This window comes from Accipiter gentilis, chromosome 29, assembly GCF_929443795.1.
Source record: "Accipiter gentilis chromosome 29, bAccGen1.1, whole genome shotgun sequence".
Classification (NCBI taxonomy): domain Eukaryota; kingdom Metazoa; phylum Chordata; class Aves; order Accipitriformes; family Accipitridae; genus Astur; species Astur gentilis.
Window position 1 is genome coordinate 2,781,360 of NC_064908.1, and position 16,320 is coordinate 2,797,679.

A 16,320-nucleotide genomic window follows, 5' to 3' on the forward strand; every position below is an offset into this window, starting at 1 on the left:
TTGTGACCCAGCGTCCCAGAAACCACTGCCTCAAACCAATGCTGTATTTCTGCTACGCCAAAGACGTTGGTACTATCTCTCAGTAGGGCTACTTTCTGGATTACATTTTTCTTTTCTTACTAATAGGACTAGCTTGTAACCAGAAATAAGAATTCCTTGTTCCTGTGTGTTACATGCACATACTGTCCTGCCTGTCCAGTGGGTTGAGTATGTGTTCAAAAGACCCGGGGTCCAGTTCAAATCCCCTCTGAAGATTTTTAGGGATCTTTCTACTGACTGAATGGCGCTTCAGATAAGGCTCTTAGACTGTGAATGGCATGAAAGCATTAATCCCAAGAGCATTCTGACTCTTCCCATCTTCTTGTTGACTGGAGCAACTAAAAGATTTAGACTAGAACATGGATGAGTGCTTTGGGGAAAGATGTTTTTCCCAAATCATTTTGATCACAAGTAGCAAATTCTAGGGAAAGGGAAGGAAGCCCTTTCTGCACACTTTTCATGATGCCATCGATCCAGAGCAGTAAAACTGAAATTTGAGTGTATTTTATGCCTGCAACTAAGGAAAAGCCCACGTGACACCCTGTGCTATGCAGGGCTTCTGGTGATAAGCTCTCAAATGGTCACTTGTGCAGCAAAAGAAAACTCTTGTATAGTATGTGATATTTCCATAACAATTCTCTACTACATGTTTGATGATTTTCACTAAAATTCACCACAGACTGATGCTACCAGGACCATCTACCTCTCAGGCAAACAAGCTTGCCTCACTAACCCAGAGACAGACAGCTGAGATCTTAATAATTTCTAAAAATCTGACATTCTTTTATATTTGAGTGATGCTAATAACAACTGCTATTTTAGTTTCCTTTTCCGATGCCTTCCGTTCTTACCCAGTGCTGATGTTGTGACAGTAATGACAAGATGACAATATTTCTTCAGTGCATTTCAACCTCAAATATGGCTTTTACGAAAATAAGGTTTTAAAAACATAAGATAAAGACACATACTGGTATGTCTTCAATTGCAATGAAAACAATTTCTTTTGTTTGAATTTCGAGTCTTCTTACAAAGTATTTCCAGCACTGGGATAAAATGCAAGAGTCAACAAGAAAAACAGAACAGTAATGGAAGTAAAAGTGAACAGTCTGTTATCTTTCCATGAATGCAAAAAATAAAGAGTGGCCTTAATAATGAAAGTAGATTATATTTTTAAAAGTTATTTCTATTTTATTACTCTAAGATATTAAAAATATTAGCAAGCTTTAATGTACAGTTTTGAAGTACATATTCATTATTGAGCTGATTCACTAGCAGATTGCTAGGAGGCTTTCTGGGGAGAGAAAGTGGGGCTTTCCTACAGCTCCCAGATGTCTCATTTTTAAGGAAAATAGAGCTTCATGAACCATCACAGCTAGACAACCATTAAAGGAAACAACATCAGGACCCCGCCAGTTTGGTTTTATGTAACACCTCATTAACTAAGTCACCATTTCTCTACCTCAGTTTCTGATTATGTGGTGCAGGAGAGAGTAATAAAACCAAAGGAGGTTAGTTTCCAAAAGGAAAACCCCACTAACTAATGGTTATTACTTATTTTAATCTTAGCAGTGATTTTTCCAGAAACATGTATAGCTTGTTCTATAAGGTAAAATCAAGAGATTAATTCTCTTAAATTATCTTTGAGGGTGATTACTCATGGTCTTTTGTTACTGCCTGAGTGCTTCTTTTACTTGCTCGTTTGAAAAAAACAACAAAGAAATTGGTGCAATGGAACAAGAAACTATCCTACAGTAGCTAATCAGTATTTCTGTATCTCTGAGGTGGCATCATGTTGCATGAGGAAAATTCCAATTTCCAGTTCTTCATTCAGGGTTAATTATAGGAGGCTGATTTCACAGTCTCAGGGGCCAACAGGCCAAATGCAGGAAGCCTCAGAGCAACAGACCTTGTATAAAAATAGACTGTATTTCTTGAAGTTCCTACAAGCATAATGGATGGGATGTCAAGAGAGACGGCTTGAAAGTAGCAGCAGTGACTATATGCTCTCCGATTCTGATGACCCAGGAAGAAGAATACCTCATTTCTGCAGCCATGGGCCAATTCTGGCAATAAATGTAACATCAGTGGGCAAATGGCACTGCTGGAACCCAGCTCGAAGTCTTAATTTCCAAGTGCCCAGGCAAGAGAATTAGGGAAGCTCGAATTCAGGCTGGGGTAGAAAAGTTTTAATTTCCAGTGCCCCTTTATTGCTCTTAAAGTAACAGTGATGTTGATGTGTATTGGCTCTGAAGCCTTACTTGATAAATGCATGATGTATAACCAGCTCAGAAATGTTTGTAATTTATTTAATTTAATATTGGTTTTGTTCTTTTTTGATAATAAAGAATGTGTGAACAATCATCTGCTGCTTCTACTGATTCGAGAGCAGGCTTTCCATGGCAGCTCCCATCCAGTATCAAGCATCTCAGGACAGTTTATGCCATGGGAAGATGGGATAAATCTTCAAATTCAGTACAAGACAGCTGTAAAGAAGGGAAGAACAGTTTTTCCATCATGCTCCCTGGTGAAACCAGGCAAGAAGCAATGCATTTTGAAAGCCAGGCCGACTTAAACCCTGTCAGGAGCGGGGCTGGCACACCTGAGTGCACACCACCGTGCCCGACTGAGGCCCGTCCCTCGGCCTGGTCCTCACCAGCATCCTCCTCCCCATCTCGGGGCTCTCACTGAACCTGGAGGTGGTTATTCCCCACAGGTGTCCCTTTTACCTCCAAGGGACCCCGCATTTTGGGAGCAGCATCCTGAGTCCCAGCGCTCTCGGCCTTCCAGCGGGCTCCAGGCCCAAGCCAGGGTGAGGGGACATTCCCATTATCGCTTGCTGCTGTGGGTACCAGACACAGTTCGCCACAGCTCCTAAACGTCCCCTCGAGATAAGGAACATGCGATTTCACGAAGAGGAGAGAACCGAAGCGCCCGCCCACCTTCCCGCCCGCCGCCATTTCGAACGTGCCTCGGCGCAGAACTACAACTCCCGTGAGCACTCGCGGTGGGGGGCGGGCTCAACCCGCCCATTGGCCACCCTCTCGGGCAGGTGCGTGACGATTGGCGTTCGGCTACGCCCGTCCGTTCCTCAGCGGGGCGGGCGGCAGCGGCGGCCCCAAGTCCGCCGGGGATGGCGGGCGGGAGCGGGCGGCGGCGGGTGGCGGCGTGGGCCGCGGGCCTGGGGCTGTGCGCGGTGTTGCTGGCGCTGGTGGCCGCCGTGCTGCTCCGCGCTTACCTCCTGCGCTCCCCGGCGATCCCGCGGCTGTGGGCGAGGCGCGGCGGCACCGTCTCCTTCAGTGCCGGCGAGAGGCTGGAGCTCAAGGAGGCGCTGCGAGGTGAGGGGGCCCGGCGGGCCGCCCTGGCTGGCCCCGTTCTGCCGGCCCACCGGGCCTCCTCGGGGGCCTGCAGCCTGTGTGCCCCTCTTCCAGCCCCGGGTCAGGGGTTGTTGTCGGCCCCCTGTTTCCCCGGCGTCGCGGCTGAGCCGTCCCGAGCTCGCCCTGGGGCTTGTGGCGGCCCTCTCCACAGGGAGAGAGGTCGGCGTCAGGGAGCCGGCCGTGGGGCACGGGTGGGAACGGGGACAACACTGAAGAGGGACACTTCCTCAGGTGCTTTCCCCATGGAGGAAACCGGTTGTTTGTTCTCCTAAAGCCAGCTTTCTTCCTGTGTTGATTTTCTTCAGTGTTTCCCTCTCACACCCGCAGAATGCACCAGGCACCCCGTGACTGCGTTTGCTAGGCGTCTCTTTGTCCACTGGATAAATCATTGTCAGGTTGTTTTTTCTTTCTTGCTGGCTGAAACCTTGCACACTGCTTCACTGCAGGCAGCCTGTCTGTAACAAGGGTGTGTTTGTGCTCTCTGACATAGTCTTCTGCAGAAGCCTTTGAGGCTATTTGGATCTCATGAGGTTGGCAGTTTGCAGGAAACCGCAATCTGTCATGAAGCAATAGTCCTGGACTGTTCAAGTAGGAGTTGGGTTCTTATAAATCTCATATGTTGCTGGCGTGTAAGATTTATTGCCTAGAAAATTGTGTTTACATACTTTTTTAATGGGAAAATGCAGGGATACAAAAGATATTTATTTTTGTGTTTCTTCTTGAATAACACGACCTTGAAAAGAATTTGTAACCTCACTTGACAGATAGTTTTAGGAAAGGCAGCTGTGATTGGGACTAAGTTATACCAGTGTTTTGCATGACAGTCGCTGGATGTTGGAGGGCAGCCTTGTCTGACCCTGTTTAAATGACAGAGCAGACTAGAAGGACCAACAAAAGACCTGTCTGTTTATATGTCTTAATAGGTTGGAGCAGTATGAAAGAAGGTGTTATAAACAATCTTGCCATCACAACCTTGACTTACTATTGAAAAAAGAACCTTGAACTGCCAACTAAGCTGCCTGCTTAGCTGCCAGAAGTTTATGACTATGAGGAATCAGGTCACCTGAGCAAAATGCAGCTCCTTCTGGACAGTAGCATTTCTAACAATATCATTCAACACTTTAGGCTTAAAAATGGAGTTGAAGTATCTAGAGGAATACCTTGGCTGAAACTGGGAGGAAATACTGGTGTGCTGCATGCGCGCAGCTCAGCTGGAATACATCAGTCTTTTTGGATAGTGGCAGCTCTTGCTATCTGTGAAATAATCTTTAAAGCCTGGAAAATATTCAGGAACATAAATACTTTCCCTTTTGAAATGCAATTCAAGTATTGTTTGACTGATTGTAGTGTCGAATGATTTCTGTTTTGTATTTCATTGAAGGTGCTATTAAAATCCCAACTGTTTCCGTATCTCCAGAGGACTTTAATACAACTGCCATGGCAGAATTTGGGAATTACATTCAGAAAGGTACTGAACTTTCATTCTTAGCAATCTCTGCTGCTCAAGTTTATTTTTGTAAACAAATTGAAGAGAATATATGGTTCTTGAGTGTAATGGAACAGATTTTTATTTTGTTTTTTTCCTCAGGAAAGGACTGGCAAAATGGCATACATAAGTCACCTCTGCAACAGTGTACTTTGGTGTAGCAATGGCCAAAGCTAGAACAGACAAGGTTCCAATGTCTTTTTGCAGTGGTGGTTTTTGGTCCTCAAGCTGGTTAAATGACTTTGCCATTGAAAAAGAAAAAAAAAAGAGGAAGACTACCCCTGCTTCAGCCTGCTTTTTTGGCAGTCTTGTCATTGCTACCTGCAAAACAGCTGCAGCACTGGTGAACAACAGTTCCTGGTTTTGCTTAGGAAAGTCTTAAATACAAAGTGAGGTGGATTGGTAGAAGTATGAGAATGAAGCTGCACATCTGCTTCCTGAAGGAAATTTGTTGCGGTCAGTCTTATTTACAGTGCTCCCATTGAGTCTAAATAGGTGACTATTCTATGGAGTGTATAATGATAAAATTGGACGTTATTGTTAATTTTTCTTTTTTCACTTGTTTTTAATTTTTTTCTTAACAGTCTTCCCGGCTGTATTTTCTTCAAAGTTCATTCAACATGAAATTGTTGGGAAATACAGCCATCTCTTTACTGTTCAGGGTTCTAACCCTGAAATGATGCCCTATATGCTGCTTGCACACATGGATGTTGTGCCTGCTCCCCCAGAGGGCTGGGATTTCCCTCCTTTCTCAGCTGCAGAGCATGAAGGTTTCATCTATGGACGAGGAACGCTGGATAACAAAAACTCTGCCATAGTACGTCATCTTGGTAATATCATTTCAGAGAGATACAAAGCTTGAAAAAGGCAGATTGGAGGAATCTATTCTCTTGAAATTTACTATATTGTCTCTCTTGCCCCTCTTTAAATGCAGGATGTTAGTGATAAATGCCCTAAGCCCTGCAGTTTTCTCCCGATTTTTCCTAGAGAAGAAGCGGAGTGTTCTTTTGTCACTGAAGAAAGCAGAGTTAAAGCTCTTAGGAGATACAGAAAAACATATTCACAGATGCAAATTTATTTGGTTAAATGACATATTTAAATTTGATTCCAAATGCTGTGTTTGAAATCAGGGATAGACCTTTTACTTTTTCCCAGGTGTCACATGGGCATTCAAAGCCAAACTTGGCCCTTTGAAAAGACTTGAGTTTCAAAATAAACAATGTTTATTTAATATTACAGTCAAATAGCCTTGTATCTTTTATCTAGTCTGTGGCAGAACAAAGAGCTGTTGTACTAAGTACATTTGGGAGGAATAAAGTACAAAAAAGATTGATCTGTGAAGGATTTCTTATTTGGGAAAAGGTTGGTGGAAAAATTAATAAGGAAAATAGTCCTTTGTGACTTGCAAAGACTACTACCATGACAGCCCTGTATTTAAATTTAAACAGCTGTTTAGCAAACCAGTGTCACAGGTGCTGTGACTGCTTATTGTGGCATAGGCCATACTCCTATAAAGTTTATTCAGGTTGTTTAATCATCAATCTCAAAGCCTTGCAACTTAGAACTTTGTTTTGGTGCTTCCTTCTACTGTGAACTGCACAAGTAACTCCACAAATGGACAATAAAAATCAGCAATTTCAGTGAATGCTGCAAAAATGGGTGCTGACAAGGTAGAAGCGATACAATTTCTCCTAATGTAACAAATTAACTAGCTTAAATTGAAAAAACAGGTGAGATGGAATAATATAGCAAATGGTAGATTTCATTTCTCATTCTTCAGATTAAGTTTCTCATTCTTCTGTTTCTGTCATCTTAGCATTTTTGTACAAAATATACTGCTCATTAAAATAAATGGATTTGGTAGCTCAAGTCAGAGCCAAACTGTGTGTAGGATAGGCAGTTTAAAGAAACAGTGAATTCCTTGGATAATTGTAACTGTTGTGCTTCCTGTGCAGTTTGTCACTGACTTCATCAGTAGCAAGAACAAGCCTATACTGTATTTTGTGTATGTACACTGACACTGTGTAGCACACTAAGTCTTAAGCATTATTGATCAAAAAAACTGTAGCGTGTTTTCCAGAGAATACGAATATCATCAGTAGGAGCTGTAGAAATAAAAGCTTAACTGTGAACAGGACAAAGTCTCCTTAAAGGCTGTGGATGCATCACATTTCTTTCACGTTACATTGCATTCTTTTACATTTATTCTTCTTACTAACACACAAAAGTATTACAATACATTCTGAGTTTTTTTCTGCAGGGTATTCTGCAAGCTCTAGAATTTTTGCTGAAAAGACATTACAGACCACGCAGATCTTTCTATGTTGGTATTGGACATGATGAAGAGGTATTTTCTTTCATTTCATCGAAATAATGAGTTGCTTGAGTTGTTCATGTATGTAGCAAGGCTTAATTTTTAAACACTGTTTAGCTAGAAAGTCTTTCCTGTTTTTCTTGGTTATGTGGGTAGATACTGTGTCAGGCACGTGGTGATAATTATATATTGATTGTTTGGGTTTAAATTACATTGACAAAGGGTTTGGTGTGATGAGCAAAGGGAAAAGAACACAGTAGAATGTTAGTTCAAATTCTTTTCTGCATGGAAGGTGCAGCAGGAGTTGCATTTTGGAGTATAGTATATGAAAATCTGGCTTAAGGTTTACACAGCTGTTCCAAATGATCAGGAAGAGCTAACAAAAATGTTCCACTTTTGTTGTGGGTATGCTCACTAGTAAAAGGTACAAAGACAGATGAGGTGGTTTTGTTTATTAGTTTTCAAAATATAAAGACAAAGAATTGTTAATAGTTAAAATGAATACCTCTTTAAAATGACTAATCTGTGGAGCTTAAAGCTCTGAGATACCATTGTGTCCAAGACCTAGTAGGATTCAAAGTAACGTTCGGTGACTTGTGAATGAGAGCATTCCTCAGTGTGGATATAAATGCATCTGCTAATAGGCTGTTAACAATCTCCAATGAATTTTGCTATAAAGAATCTTTTATTGACAGGTTGCTCTAGAGCTGTTCACTAGGGGATTTCTTGCATTCTTCGCACTGTAGCACTGATCACTGTCAACAGCAAGATGTTTTCCAGAATTCTTCCCAATGGCATAGCTTAATCTGATCAGTTTCTCTGGATTCTCACAGGTGTTTGGTCGGAAGGGAGCAATGAAGATTGCAGCTCTGTTGGAAGCTAGAGGAGTGAAACTCTCCTTCTTACTAGATGAGGGAAGCGCAATACTAGATGGCATCATTGCGGGCGTGAAGAAGCCAGTAGCTGTGTAAGAGAGAATGCAATTGACCATGATGGAAGTGATCCATTTTCAGTAATTAATTTGTGGGAAATGACCTTGCTAATGTCAGTAAAATATGTTTTCAAGGCATGTGGCAGTGTTCGTGTTGCTAAAGCTACAGCAGTGGCACAAAGTGCAAGCAAAGGACCTTCAGCATTTGCTTGCCGTCCATCACAGCTGTGCTGACAAAAGCAGAATGTTCCACTTAGCCAGTGCAAGCATGTTAATTTTATGCTGTAGAGTCTGCTCACTGGAGAAGCAGCCAAGACATCAGTACTCCAAACATCTAAAGATTGTGTTAAGGATTTGTTGTTGCTGCTTCTCTGGTGTTTTTTATGATACTAAAAATAGGCAAAGTAGTTCATTTTACCTATAGTCTGTGCATGTGTTTGGAGTTGCATTAATGTTTTACTTATTTATTTATCATTGACCAGAATTGCTGTCACAGAAAAGGGTTCATTAACACTGAACTTCACTGTGGAAAAAGAGCCAGGACATTCATCCTTTCCTCCTAAGGAGACAAGTATTGGCATTCTTGCAGCAGCGATGTCCAGGTGAGAGCTTCGCTGTCTGACATCAAAGACAGTCAAGCAGACTCCTAAGTCACTGATACGTGACTTTCTTTTTTAATATTTGTATTTATAGTATTTTGCAATCCCCTTTATATATTTGAAATTGAAATTTGTAGCGCACTTTGAAGGGCAGAAATGCAATCCCCAGCAACGGGACAATTGCCAAGTATCTGAAGTGTCTTTTCACTTCAACTGTTCCTAGTGTCAGTTGATTCTTTACAACCAAGACAATTGCTGCGTCATTATGTCTACCATAATTTACTTTGTAGTGATAGAGATTGCTTTGACTGGGTTGCAGAATTTCTCTGGAATTTATTCTTGCACGTACCTGCTACCTCTAGCTGGTAATTATCCAAGCCAGTAAACATGGTGTAAAGTCAGAATGTGACTGGGTAAATCTTCATTACCTCTCTGTGTAGGTATCAAATTGGCTAATAAATACATATTTTAGAAAAACTTAATATGTCCAGATGTGATGGGATTTGGTGTGATATTTTTCTAGATTTCCATGTATTCTTTACAAGAGTCAGGCTTTTGGATTTTTTCAGCTGTTCTTGAAAGAAAGCCTTTGCATGTGACTAGAATGCTCAGAAATCTGTCGTGGAGGTGTGCTCACAGATGTACTTACCAGGAGAGGAAAGTGTGATTGCATCTCAAATACATGGATACATTTCAGAAATCAAATTCCTATCAACCTTCTGGAGCAATAATAGTCAGAGATTTTTTTTAAATTTCAAGTGTTGATTGCTTTGCCGTAGACTGGAGCAGAATCCCTTGCGCAATCTGTTTGGCCATGGACCAGAACTCATGACTGTGGAGCACCTTGCATCAGAGGTGAGGAAAGAACCATGATTTCATTCTCAGATTTTCATATTAGTAAGTGAAGAGTAACCCAGTATATGAATTTAGAGCATAGTTACGTAGTTCCTGGAAAGGAGAAGACTTGAGCTGGCCTTTCTCCCAGTTAACTGTTTCTGCTGGAATTGTTTCAACCATAGCCAAGTGACTACTCTGTCTTCTTAAAAAATAGGAACTTTCTGATTTGTGGTTTTGTTTCTTCCACTTAGTTCAGGTTTCCTCTCAATCTCATCATGAGCAATCTATGGCTGTTTTCACCCATTGTCAGCAGGTAAGAAAATACATCCTTGATGACCATTCCCAGCTTCTCGCCCTTAAAAGATGAAGACCACGGGCCATTTCTAGTCTTCCCAGGAAATCAGTTATACCATTTCATAGTTTAGACAATGTCAGTGCTTTACCATTAATAACCACTTTGTTAATTGAATAGGCCATCATTCAGCTTATTGCCTATGTAATTGTGGTGCTTATGCTTTATCAATATTACTATTTTTGAAAATTTTTTTTTTCTTTTTTGTAAGAGTTCTTGCCTGGAAACCTTCCACCAATGCCTTGATTCGAACTACTACAGCAGTCACAATGTTTAATGCAGGAATCAAGGTAGCTTCATTTTGATTTTTCTCCATGTAGTACGATGAGACAATTAGGATGTTTCCTTTCCAACTATTTATATCCAGTTATGAGATGAGTACAGGCCCTGGTGTTAGACCCTGTGTGGTGTCACCACCAGTCTCATTTTTACTTTAGATTTTGGGTTTAGCTACAGTTGAAAACTTTCAGAAGTATCTGATCTCTGTCACAAAAAGATCTCTGTAAACCAGTGTTAAGATTGTTTATATTTTAGGATGGACAAGAAAGAGAGTTTTCTGTGTAATCATACAAAGTATCAATGACAGTATTTGAAACTGTCACAGTTGTAAACACTTGCCTAGTCCAGATGGGGTCTTGCATTTGTGAGCACAAGTCTGGCGTTTACCTTCATTCAAGTAACATTAGTGTGCACCTTGGACTGAGAGATAACAGGTTCTGGCTGGTACAGCCGGATCTTGCCTTGATAAGGAGGTGTAGCTTTCAAAAAATATTGTACCCCTGGAAAATAAACAAGCTGTTTGGTGTGTCCCTGAAAAAAATCTGTTACTGAAAAGCATCACTGGACAAGAAAACAAGATGCAGTGGCTGAACAGTGACACTGAGTGGCCAGGAGAGAAGTGACACCCTGGTTTCTTGTTTAACAAAATTATAAATACTCATTCTGTAGAAAAGAAGAGTTACGTGTGTTCAGCAACATCGTTTGTTAAGTGACTTACATACTTGGGGAAAAGTAATACGACAATGAGGTAAAAATATTGCTTAAAACCAACAAGCTTTCAGAGTTTGTCGATATAAAGTTTCTGAAGGGAGAGGGCTTATCTCAAGAAGAAAACTTCTACATAACAGCTAACTTCATTTTTGTTGAATTGATGAATATTTCTTTGTGTAGTTATCTGCATTATAGATGAGATTTATGGTATTTTAACACAGAGTACAGAAAGAGATATCACACTTAGTGGAAATGGTGAAGGATTAGTCTGAGGCCTGGAGTCGTTTGAGCAGTTTCTGAGTTTTCAGTTGGCATTTTAATCTGTTTTTAACTTTCTTTTAAGTTTTGGTCCTTCATTTTTTCTAGATCAATGTCATCCCATCTTCTGCAAAAGCAACCGTGAACTTCCGGATCCACTCTGCAGAGAAGGCCACTGAGGTACTTACTGTACCCCGAGATGGGAGGCTGTTCTCCATCCCTTTCTGAGCAGAGTGACACTGGGCCATTTGTGGCAGCAGATCTGTTCTGTAAGAATACTCTTTTCGTCTCTCCCTGTATTCATACAAGCAGTAGAAGGGGAAGATTTGGGAATTGCTCCTTTATGGAGACTGTCAGAAACACAGCTTATCTAAGGTCTTTTCTTCTCCTTTGAGATAGATTGCAAAGTGCATTGTTTATTATGGCTTCTTGAATGTGGAGCAGAGCAAGAGGAAGACCAAACTTGCAAGCGTGCCTTGCAGTTGCATCGAGCAGATTTCAGAAGTCTTTTTGTGCCAAAGGGCACGTGGATCATATGTGATTATGGAATGGAAGCGTTAAGGTTTGTGACCTGTGAGAATATGGGAATCTTGCACGCTTCAGTAGGTACGACATACATGCCTGTCCAGCCAAGGACAGCTGTGAAACATTGTCAGTAAATAATATGTTCCCTTCCCAAGGCTTTGCTGAAAGTTTACCTCTCTGGAAGCTTTTTCTGGATTATTTACTTGGATGACCTAACTGCCAAGTAGGAGCAGGTTAACCACCTGCCTTTCAGGACTGAAGCAGTTCAGGAATACCTTGAGACAGTGATGTGCATCTGATTGCACTGGCGTTAAAAGAATTAGCTTAAGTATCAGCCATCCACTGAGTAAGAGGAAGAGAGACTGCCACACCGTTTCACTCCTAACTATCCATCTGTGTTTGCAGCCACAGTTGGCAGATCATGGACAAATGTTTTCTGGAAAGTGGAACATTTGCTGATATCTAGAAGGGATGTGCTCTCTTTTGTTTTTTTTTTCTTATTTAATCTCTGTGTTTTACCCATAGGTACTAGAGATAGTTAGAAACACAGTTGCTGATGACAGAGTGAAGATTGATGTAGTAGAGGCCTTTGACCCACTCCCCATCAGTCCTTGGGATGACCAGACATTTGGAGTCCATATTTTTCAAAGAACGATTCTGGATACTTTCCCAGATGTTGACAGTGTAGTCCCAGGTAACAGCAAGCACATGATGATTATTGTTTCCTCTCCAGCTTCCGCCCTGCTTTTCTCTCCCCCATCCCCCAATATTGACTTGTTTCCATTTTCTGTGTACTTCTCCACCCCAGCTGTTAACTGCTGGAAACAGCTGTTTTTTCCTCTTTTTATTCCATTCCCTTTTTATGTTTTAAAAGTTTTAATGTTGTTTTTTAGTAGTGGAAGTAAAAAAGCAAACAGGAAACTGACAGAAACAATGAGCCTTGAATTTGACTCTTTGCACATACAAAGGAATCTCTTCAGTGAAGAAAGGAATTGTGAGGGAGAGTAGGAGGTCTTCTTGCTTTAGCTCTTCTTTTATTGTTTTCATAGCTGGCAAAGCCATTGCTGCTTTTCTGTATTGTTCCTTATGATCCCAGCCCCTTCCCTTTCTCGCAGCTCCTTCTTAGTTCTGTACTGTTTGTTGGACTGCAGTTTTAAGGTTAAACTGTTGTGGAGGCTGAGTATCATGGCTGTTCTTAGAATGATTGAATTGTATGTTCAGCTCCTCCTGTTCATAGAGAGAATGTTCTTCCAGGATGTACCGATAAACTGTTTGAGTGATTTTGCTTTTGTTGTAGCTAGAGGTTATATAGAACTGTTATCAGATGCCTTTCCTTTCTCCTGGGAAAAGTGTGGGTTGTTAAATTGCTGCTTTCATGCAAAGTAAACCTGAGGTTTGTTTTCCAGGCACATGTATTGGAAACACAGACAGCAGGCATTTCACTAACGTCACAAATGCCATTTATCGATTTAACCCACTGCTCTTGAAATCAGATGATCTTCCCAGGTACTGTATTCTGGCTGCGTGTGGGCAGCTTTTTGGGGTGGGGACAAAGAGAAAATCGATATGTGTTAGGCAGAAGAAGGAAACCCAACCTTGTATACCTTGGCGTGGTGGTGGTGTTGCCTCACATTCTGTTAGGCCACCCATTTCCTGCAGATTTGGGTGCTGCACAAATAGGGGATGGTAATTACACTGGGAGAGTGTTCGCCCTTACCCTTCTTTAATTCAAATGCATACAAGACCTCATTTAGGTGTCCCATTCGGTAGTAGACCAATGCTGTGAAGCTAACTGGATCCTTTATATAGCGCAGCAGTGTGAAAGATGTTGTTCTGGTGGTTGGCCTTGTTTAAGAGGTTTGTCTATATGTTTGGACACATGTCCCTCTGAATTTATTTGCTCCTTAAAGCTGGCAGTTAGGTTTCCTGGAGCAAAGTGATAACAAAGAACATCATCATGCAAGGGACTGTTTATTTAGCATGCACTTGATTTGTCGTTTTATTGAGGTGCAGATTATACAGGAGTAGAGTGTTCTTGTAACTGTACAGCGCAGTGACATAAATGGCCAAGAAATGGGTGGAGAGCTGGAATACTGTTTTTTCTTTTCCACATACACCACGGACTTAGTTGTTGTGCTCTAAGCCTTAGAATCGTTAAATTTGGTTGGCCTAAGGAACAGACATTGCAGTTACAGTATAGTATTTGTTGTATATTGCTATATTTTTATGTTGTGCATTGCTTTATGAAGTGAACAGACAAGTAAGGTGCTGGATATATGCAGGTGGGTCACAAATGCACACTGGAATGAAAAACATTCTTCTTTTTCTTCCAGGATCCATGGGTTGAATGAGAGAATCTCAGTTGAGAATTATGAGAAACAGGTCGAGTTCCTCTTTCAGCTGATAAAGAACTGTGATACTGACAAGCTTCCGGAGCCTCACGCAAACTCCCACGAGCTGTGAGAAACACACCAGAGACAAGCAGCTACTAAGGTGGACTCTGGGATAGAAGGGGTCTGGGCCATAAGACTCAGTTGTGTGTTGCATATTGAGCTGCATCTGGAATTTGGGGGTTGTATGTTGTTGTTTATGTACAGATGGAAAAACTGCTGGTTGCTGCTTTAGGCAAATTTACAGTTTGCTGGAAAGTGATAAGAAACTGGGCAAAATACAACAAATGACCCTGATTTCTGTTCTTCTCTGGTCTGACATGCAGCCATTAATCTGATGGTATTAATTCTTTCAGCACTTTCTTTAAGCCTTTGAAATTGTTAGGCACTTAAAAATCTAAGCTATAATCAGCAGTCACTCACCTATCAGTAAAAGAGGTGAATCTTCCTATGTGTGCTTTCGACAAACTCATTTTATACAGTTAATTGATTTTTCACAAATGATGTCTCTGTCAAAAGCTCACGTGAAAGGCTTGTGACAGAGCATAGGTTTCATGTAATTGGTAGAGTTACACTAAGAGTTTGTTGCACTGCTGCTTGGTATGGGCTTCTCCCCCAGGTGATGCTCTCAACTGGCATCAACGGTGCTCTCAACCAGTGTAAGTGTTAACTTGATACCACTAAGTTCTCCCATAAATGCACTGATTTCTGACTTTTTTTAAATACTGAGCTCCAGAAGTTCTAGCTATATTGCTTTAACTGATGTTGCCCTGATATCAAAGGTGCTGAAAACTTTTCCTCCTGACTTCTCAGTGATTTTTTTTTCTTTTTCCCCCTCTCTCAATCTTAGTTATGGCCCAGGGTATGTTGTGCAGCTGAGTGTCAGAATAAGGAATTGCAGCTTTAAATAAGAAATTAAATCAGTGTTGTCTGCTCATATATATTCTCTTTTCACTGAATCAGTTTCTGTAGTGGATGTTTCTCTTTTGCTTCTCTGAGAACTTGGTTATGAAAGATGGCAAAGCCATTCAGTTTCTTCCAGTTCAGTGGGAGCAGAAAGTCTTTGTTCCTTCACTGCCTATGCAAGCAGTTTTCACTTTACTGCAGCACTTCTGTTGACTCAGCTCTTTGGGAATCCTAGTGTAGACAGGCCATGGATATTGATTCTATTTCATCTTGCACTTCTTGCACTAGCATGCCTATCTTTGTTAGCACTAAAGGGTTAAGCATTCTTCTGGCCTTGATAGTCTCTTTTCTTGGGTTTACTGTTATTAATTAAAGAAAGAAAGAATCAAGAACCAGATGTTAGCCAAAGTAAAAACTGGGTGAAAGCTGCTTTGTTATACTGACATGCAGACTGTGCTGCAGGTACTAGTCCAACTCCTCCTATTGCACTGTTGCAGAGATGTGTGTCTCTTTCAGAGTTTGAATTATACACTGGAATGGGTGGTTGTTCTGCTCTAAATTCATATTGTAAAATGTACTGGAATGTACAGGAAATACCCTGAAACGTATCCGGAAAAACAGCGATGGAACTGTGATTCCTATTCTTTCCGTTCACCATTCTCTTTATTTATTTGCAGTCTGATCTTATCAGTATGGCCAATGGGCTAAAACTGTATCAATCTACTAAATAATTGAAACTAGATCAGCATTTTCATCTAATAAAACAAGGCATGCAGATTCTTTTCTGATTATTATTTAGTCTTTTTATGTAACTGTATAATTGCAGTGAAGTCACTTCCACACCTGATTCTACACTAGAGCAAGTCATAAAGTTTCCATCAAAACAAATCCACATATTTTCCTGCCTGCTTTAATCTTTGCACCCTCCCTGGTGCTCCCCTTTCTATACAAAATTAGCTAACTCTGTTTGTGCACTGCTGGGTAGTAAATAGCTTGCATCTTTTACGGTTTGTTGCTTTTTGTCTGTGTGCCCTAACGTCATTAATTTGTTTAGCCACATGTCTGTGGCTCTTTTGTGAAGGTGTCATTCCTCTTGCAAACTCCTGTTGCAGACATAGCAAAAGTGATGTGTCAGGATACAGCACAGAATAAAATACATTCCCGGGAGTGGGAGGTGGAGGAAAGTTTTGTTTGTTTTTTCTCTGACAAATCTCTATAAAGACGACTGAGTCTAAAGCCTTCGCTTTGACTATGGCAGTATGGGGTCAATATTGTTTAACATCTTCATTAATGACCTGGGTGATAGGACAGTGCATCCT

General features: G+C 41.1%; 1 protein-coding gene across 3 annotated transcripts; it reads left to right on the forward strand.

The window, feature by feature from the left end:
* Positions 1 to 3,159: 3,159 nt before the first annotated feature.
* PM20D1 (peptidase M20 domain containing 1) lies at positions 3,160 to 15,778 on the forward strand. 3 transcript variants are annotated; one of them, XM_049832247.1, is made up of 13 exons: positions 3,160 to 3,374; positions 4,795 to 4,881; positions 5,484 to 5,716; positions 7,160 to 7,246; positions 8,047 to 8,180; positions 8,627 to 8,746; positions 9,523 to 9,598; positions 9,832 to 9,893; positions 10,144 to 10,222; positions 11,289 to 11,360; positions 12,231 to 12,399; positions 13,112 to 13,211; positions 14,039 to 15,778. In XM_049832247.1, the coding sequence occupies exons 1-13, from the start codon at positions 3,170 to 3,172 to the stop codon at positions 14,166 to 14,168; spliced, it is 1,554 nt and encodes a 517-aa protein (XP_049688204.1). In that variant the 5' UTR covers positions 3,160 to 3,169; the 3' UTR covers positions 14,169 to 15,778. The 3 variants fall into 3 exon arrangements, with proteins under 3 accessions (XP_049688204.1, XP_049688205.1, XP_049688206.1); XM_049832248.1 differs by lacking the exon at positions 3,160 to 3,374 and adding an exon at positions 5,002 to 5,355 and having other exon boundaries at positions 4,663 to 4,881; XM_049832249.1 differs by lacking the exons at positions 3,160 to 3,374; positions 4,795 to 4,881 and adding an exon at positions 4,892 to 5,355.
* The last annotated feature ends 542 nt before the right edge of the window (positions 15,779 to 16,320 follow it).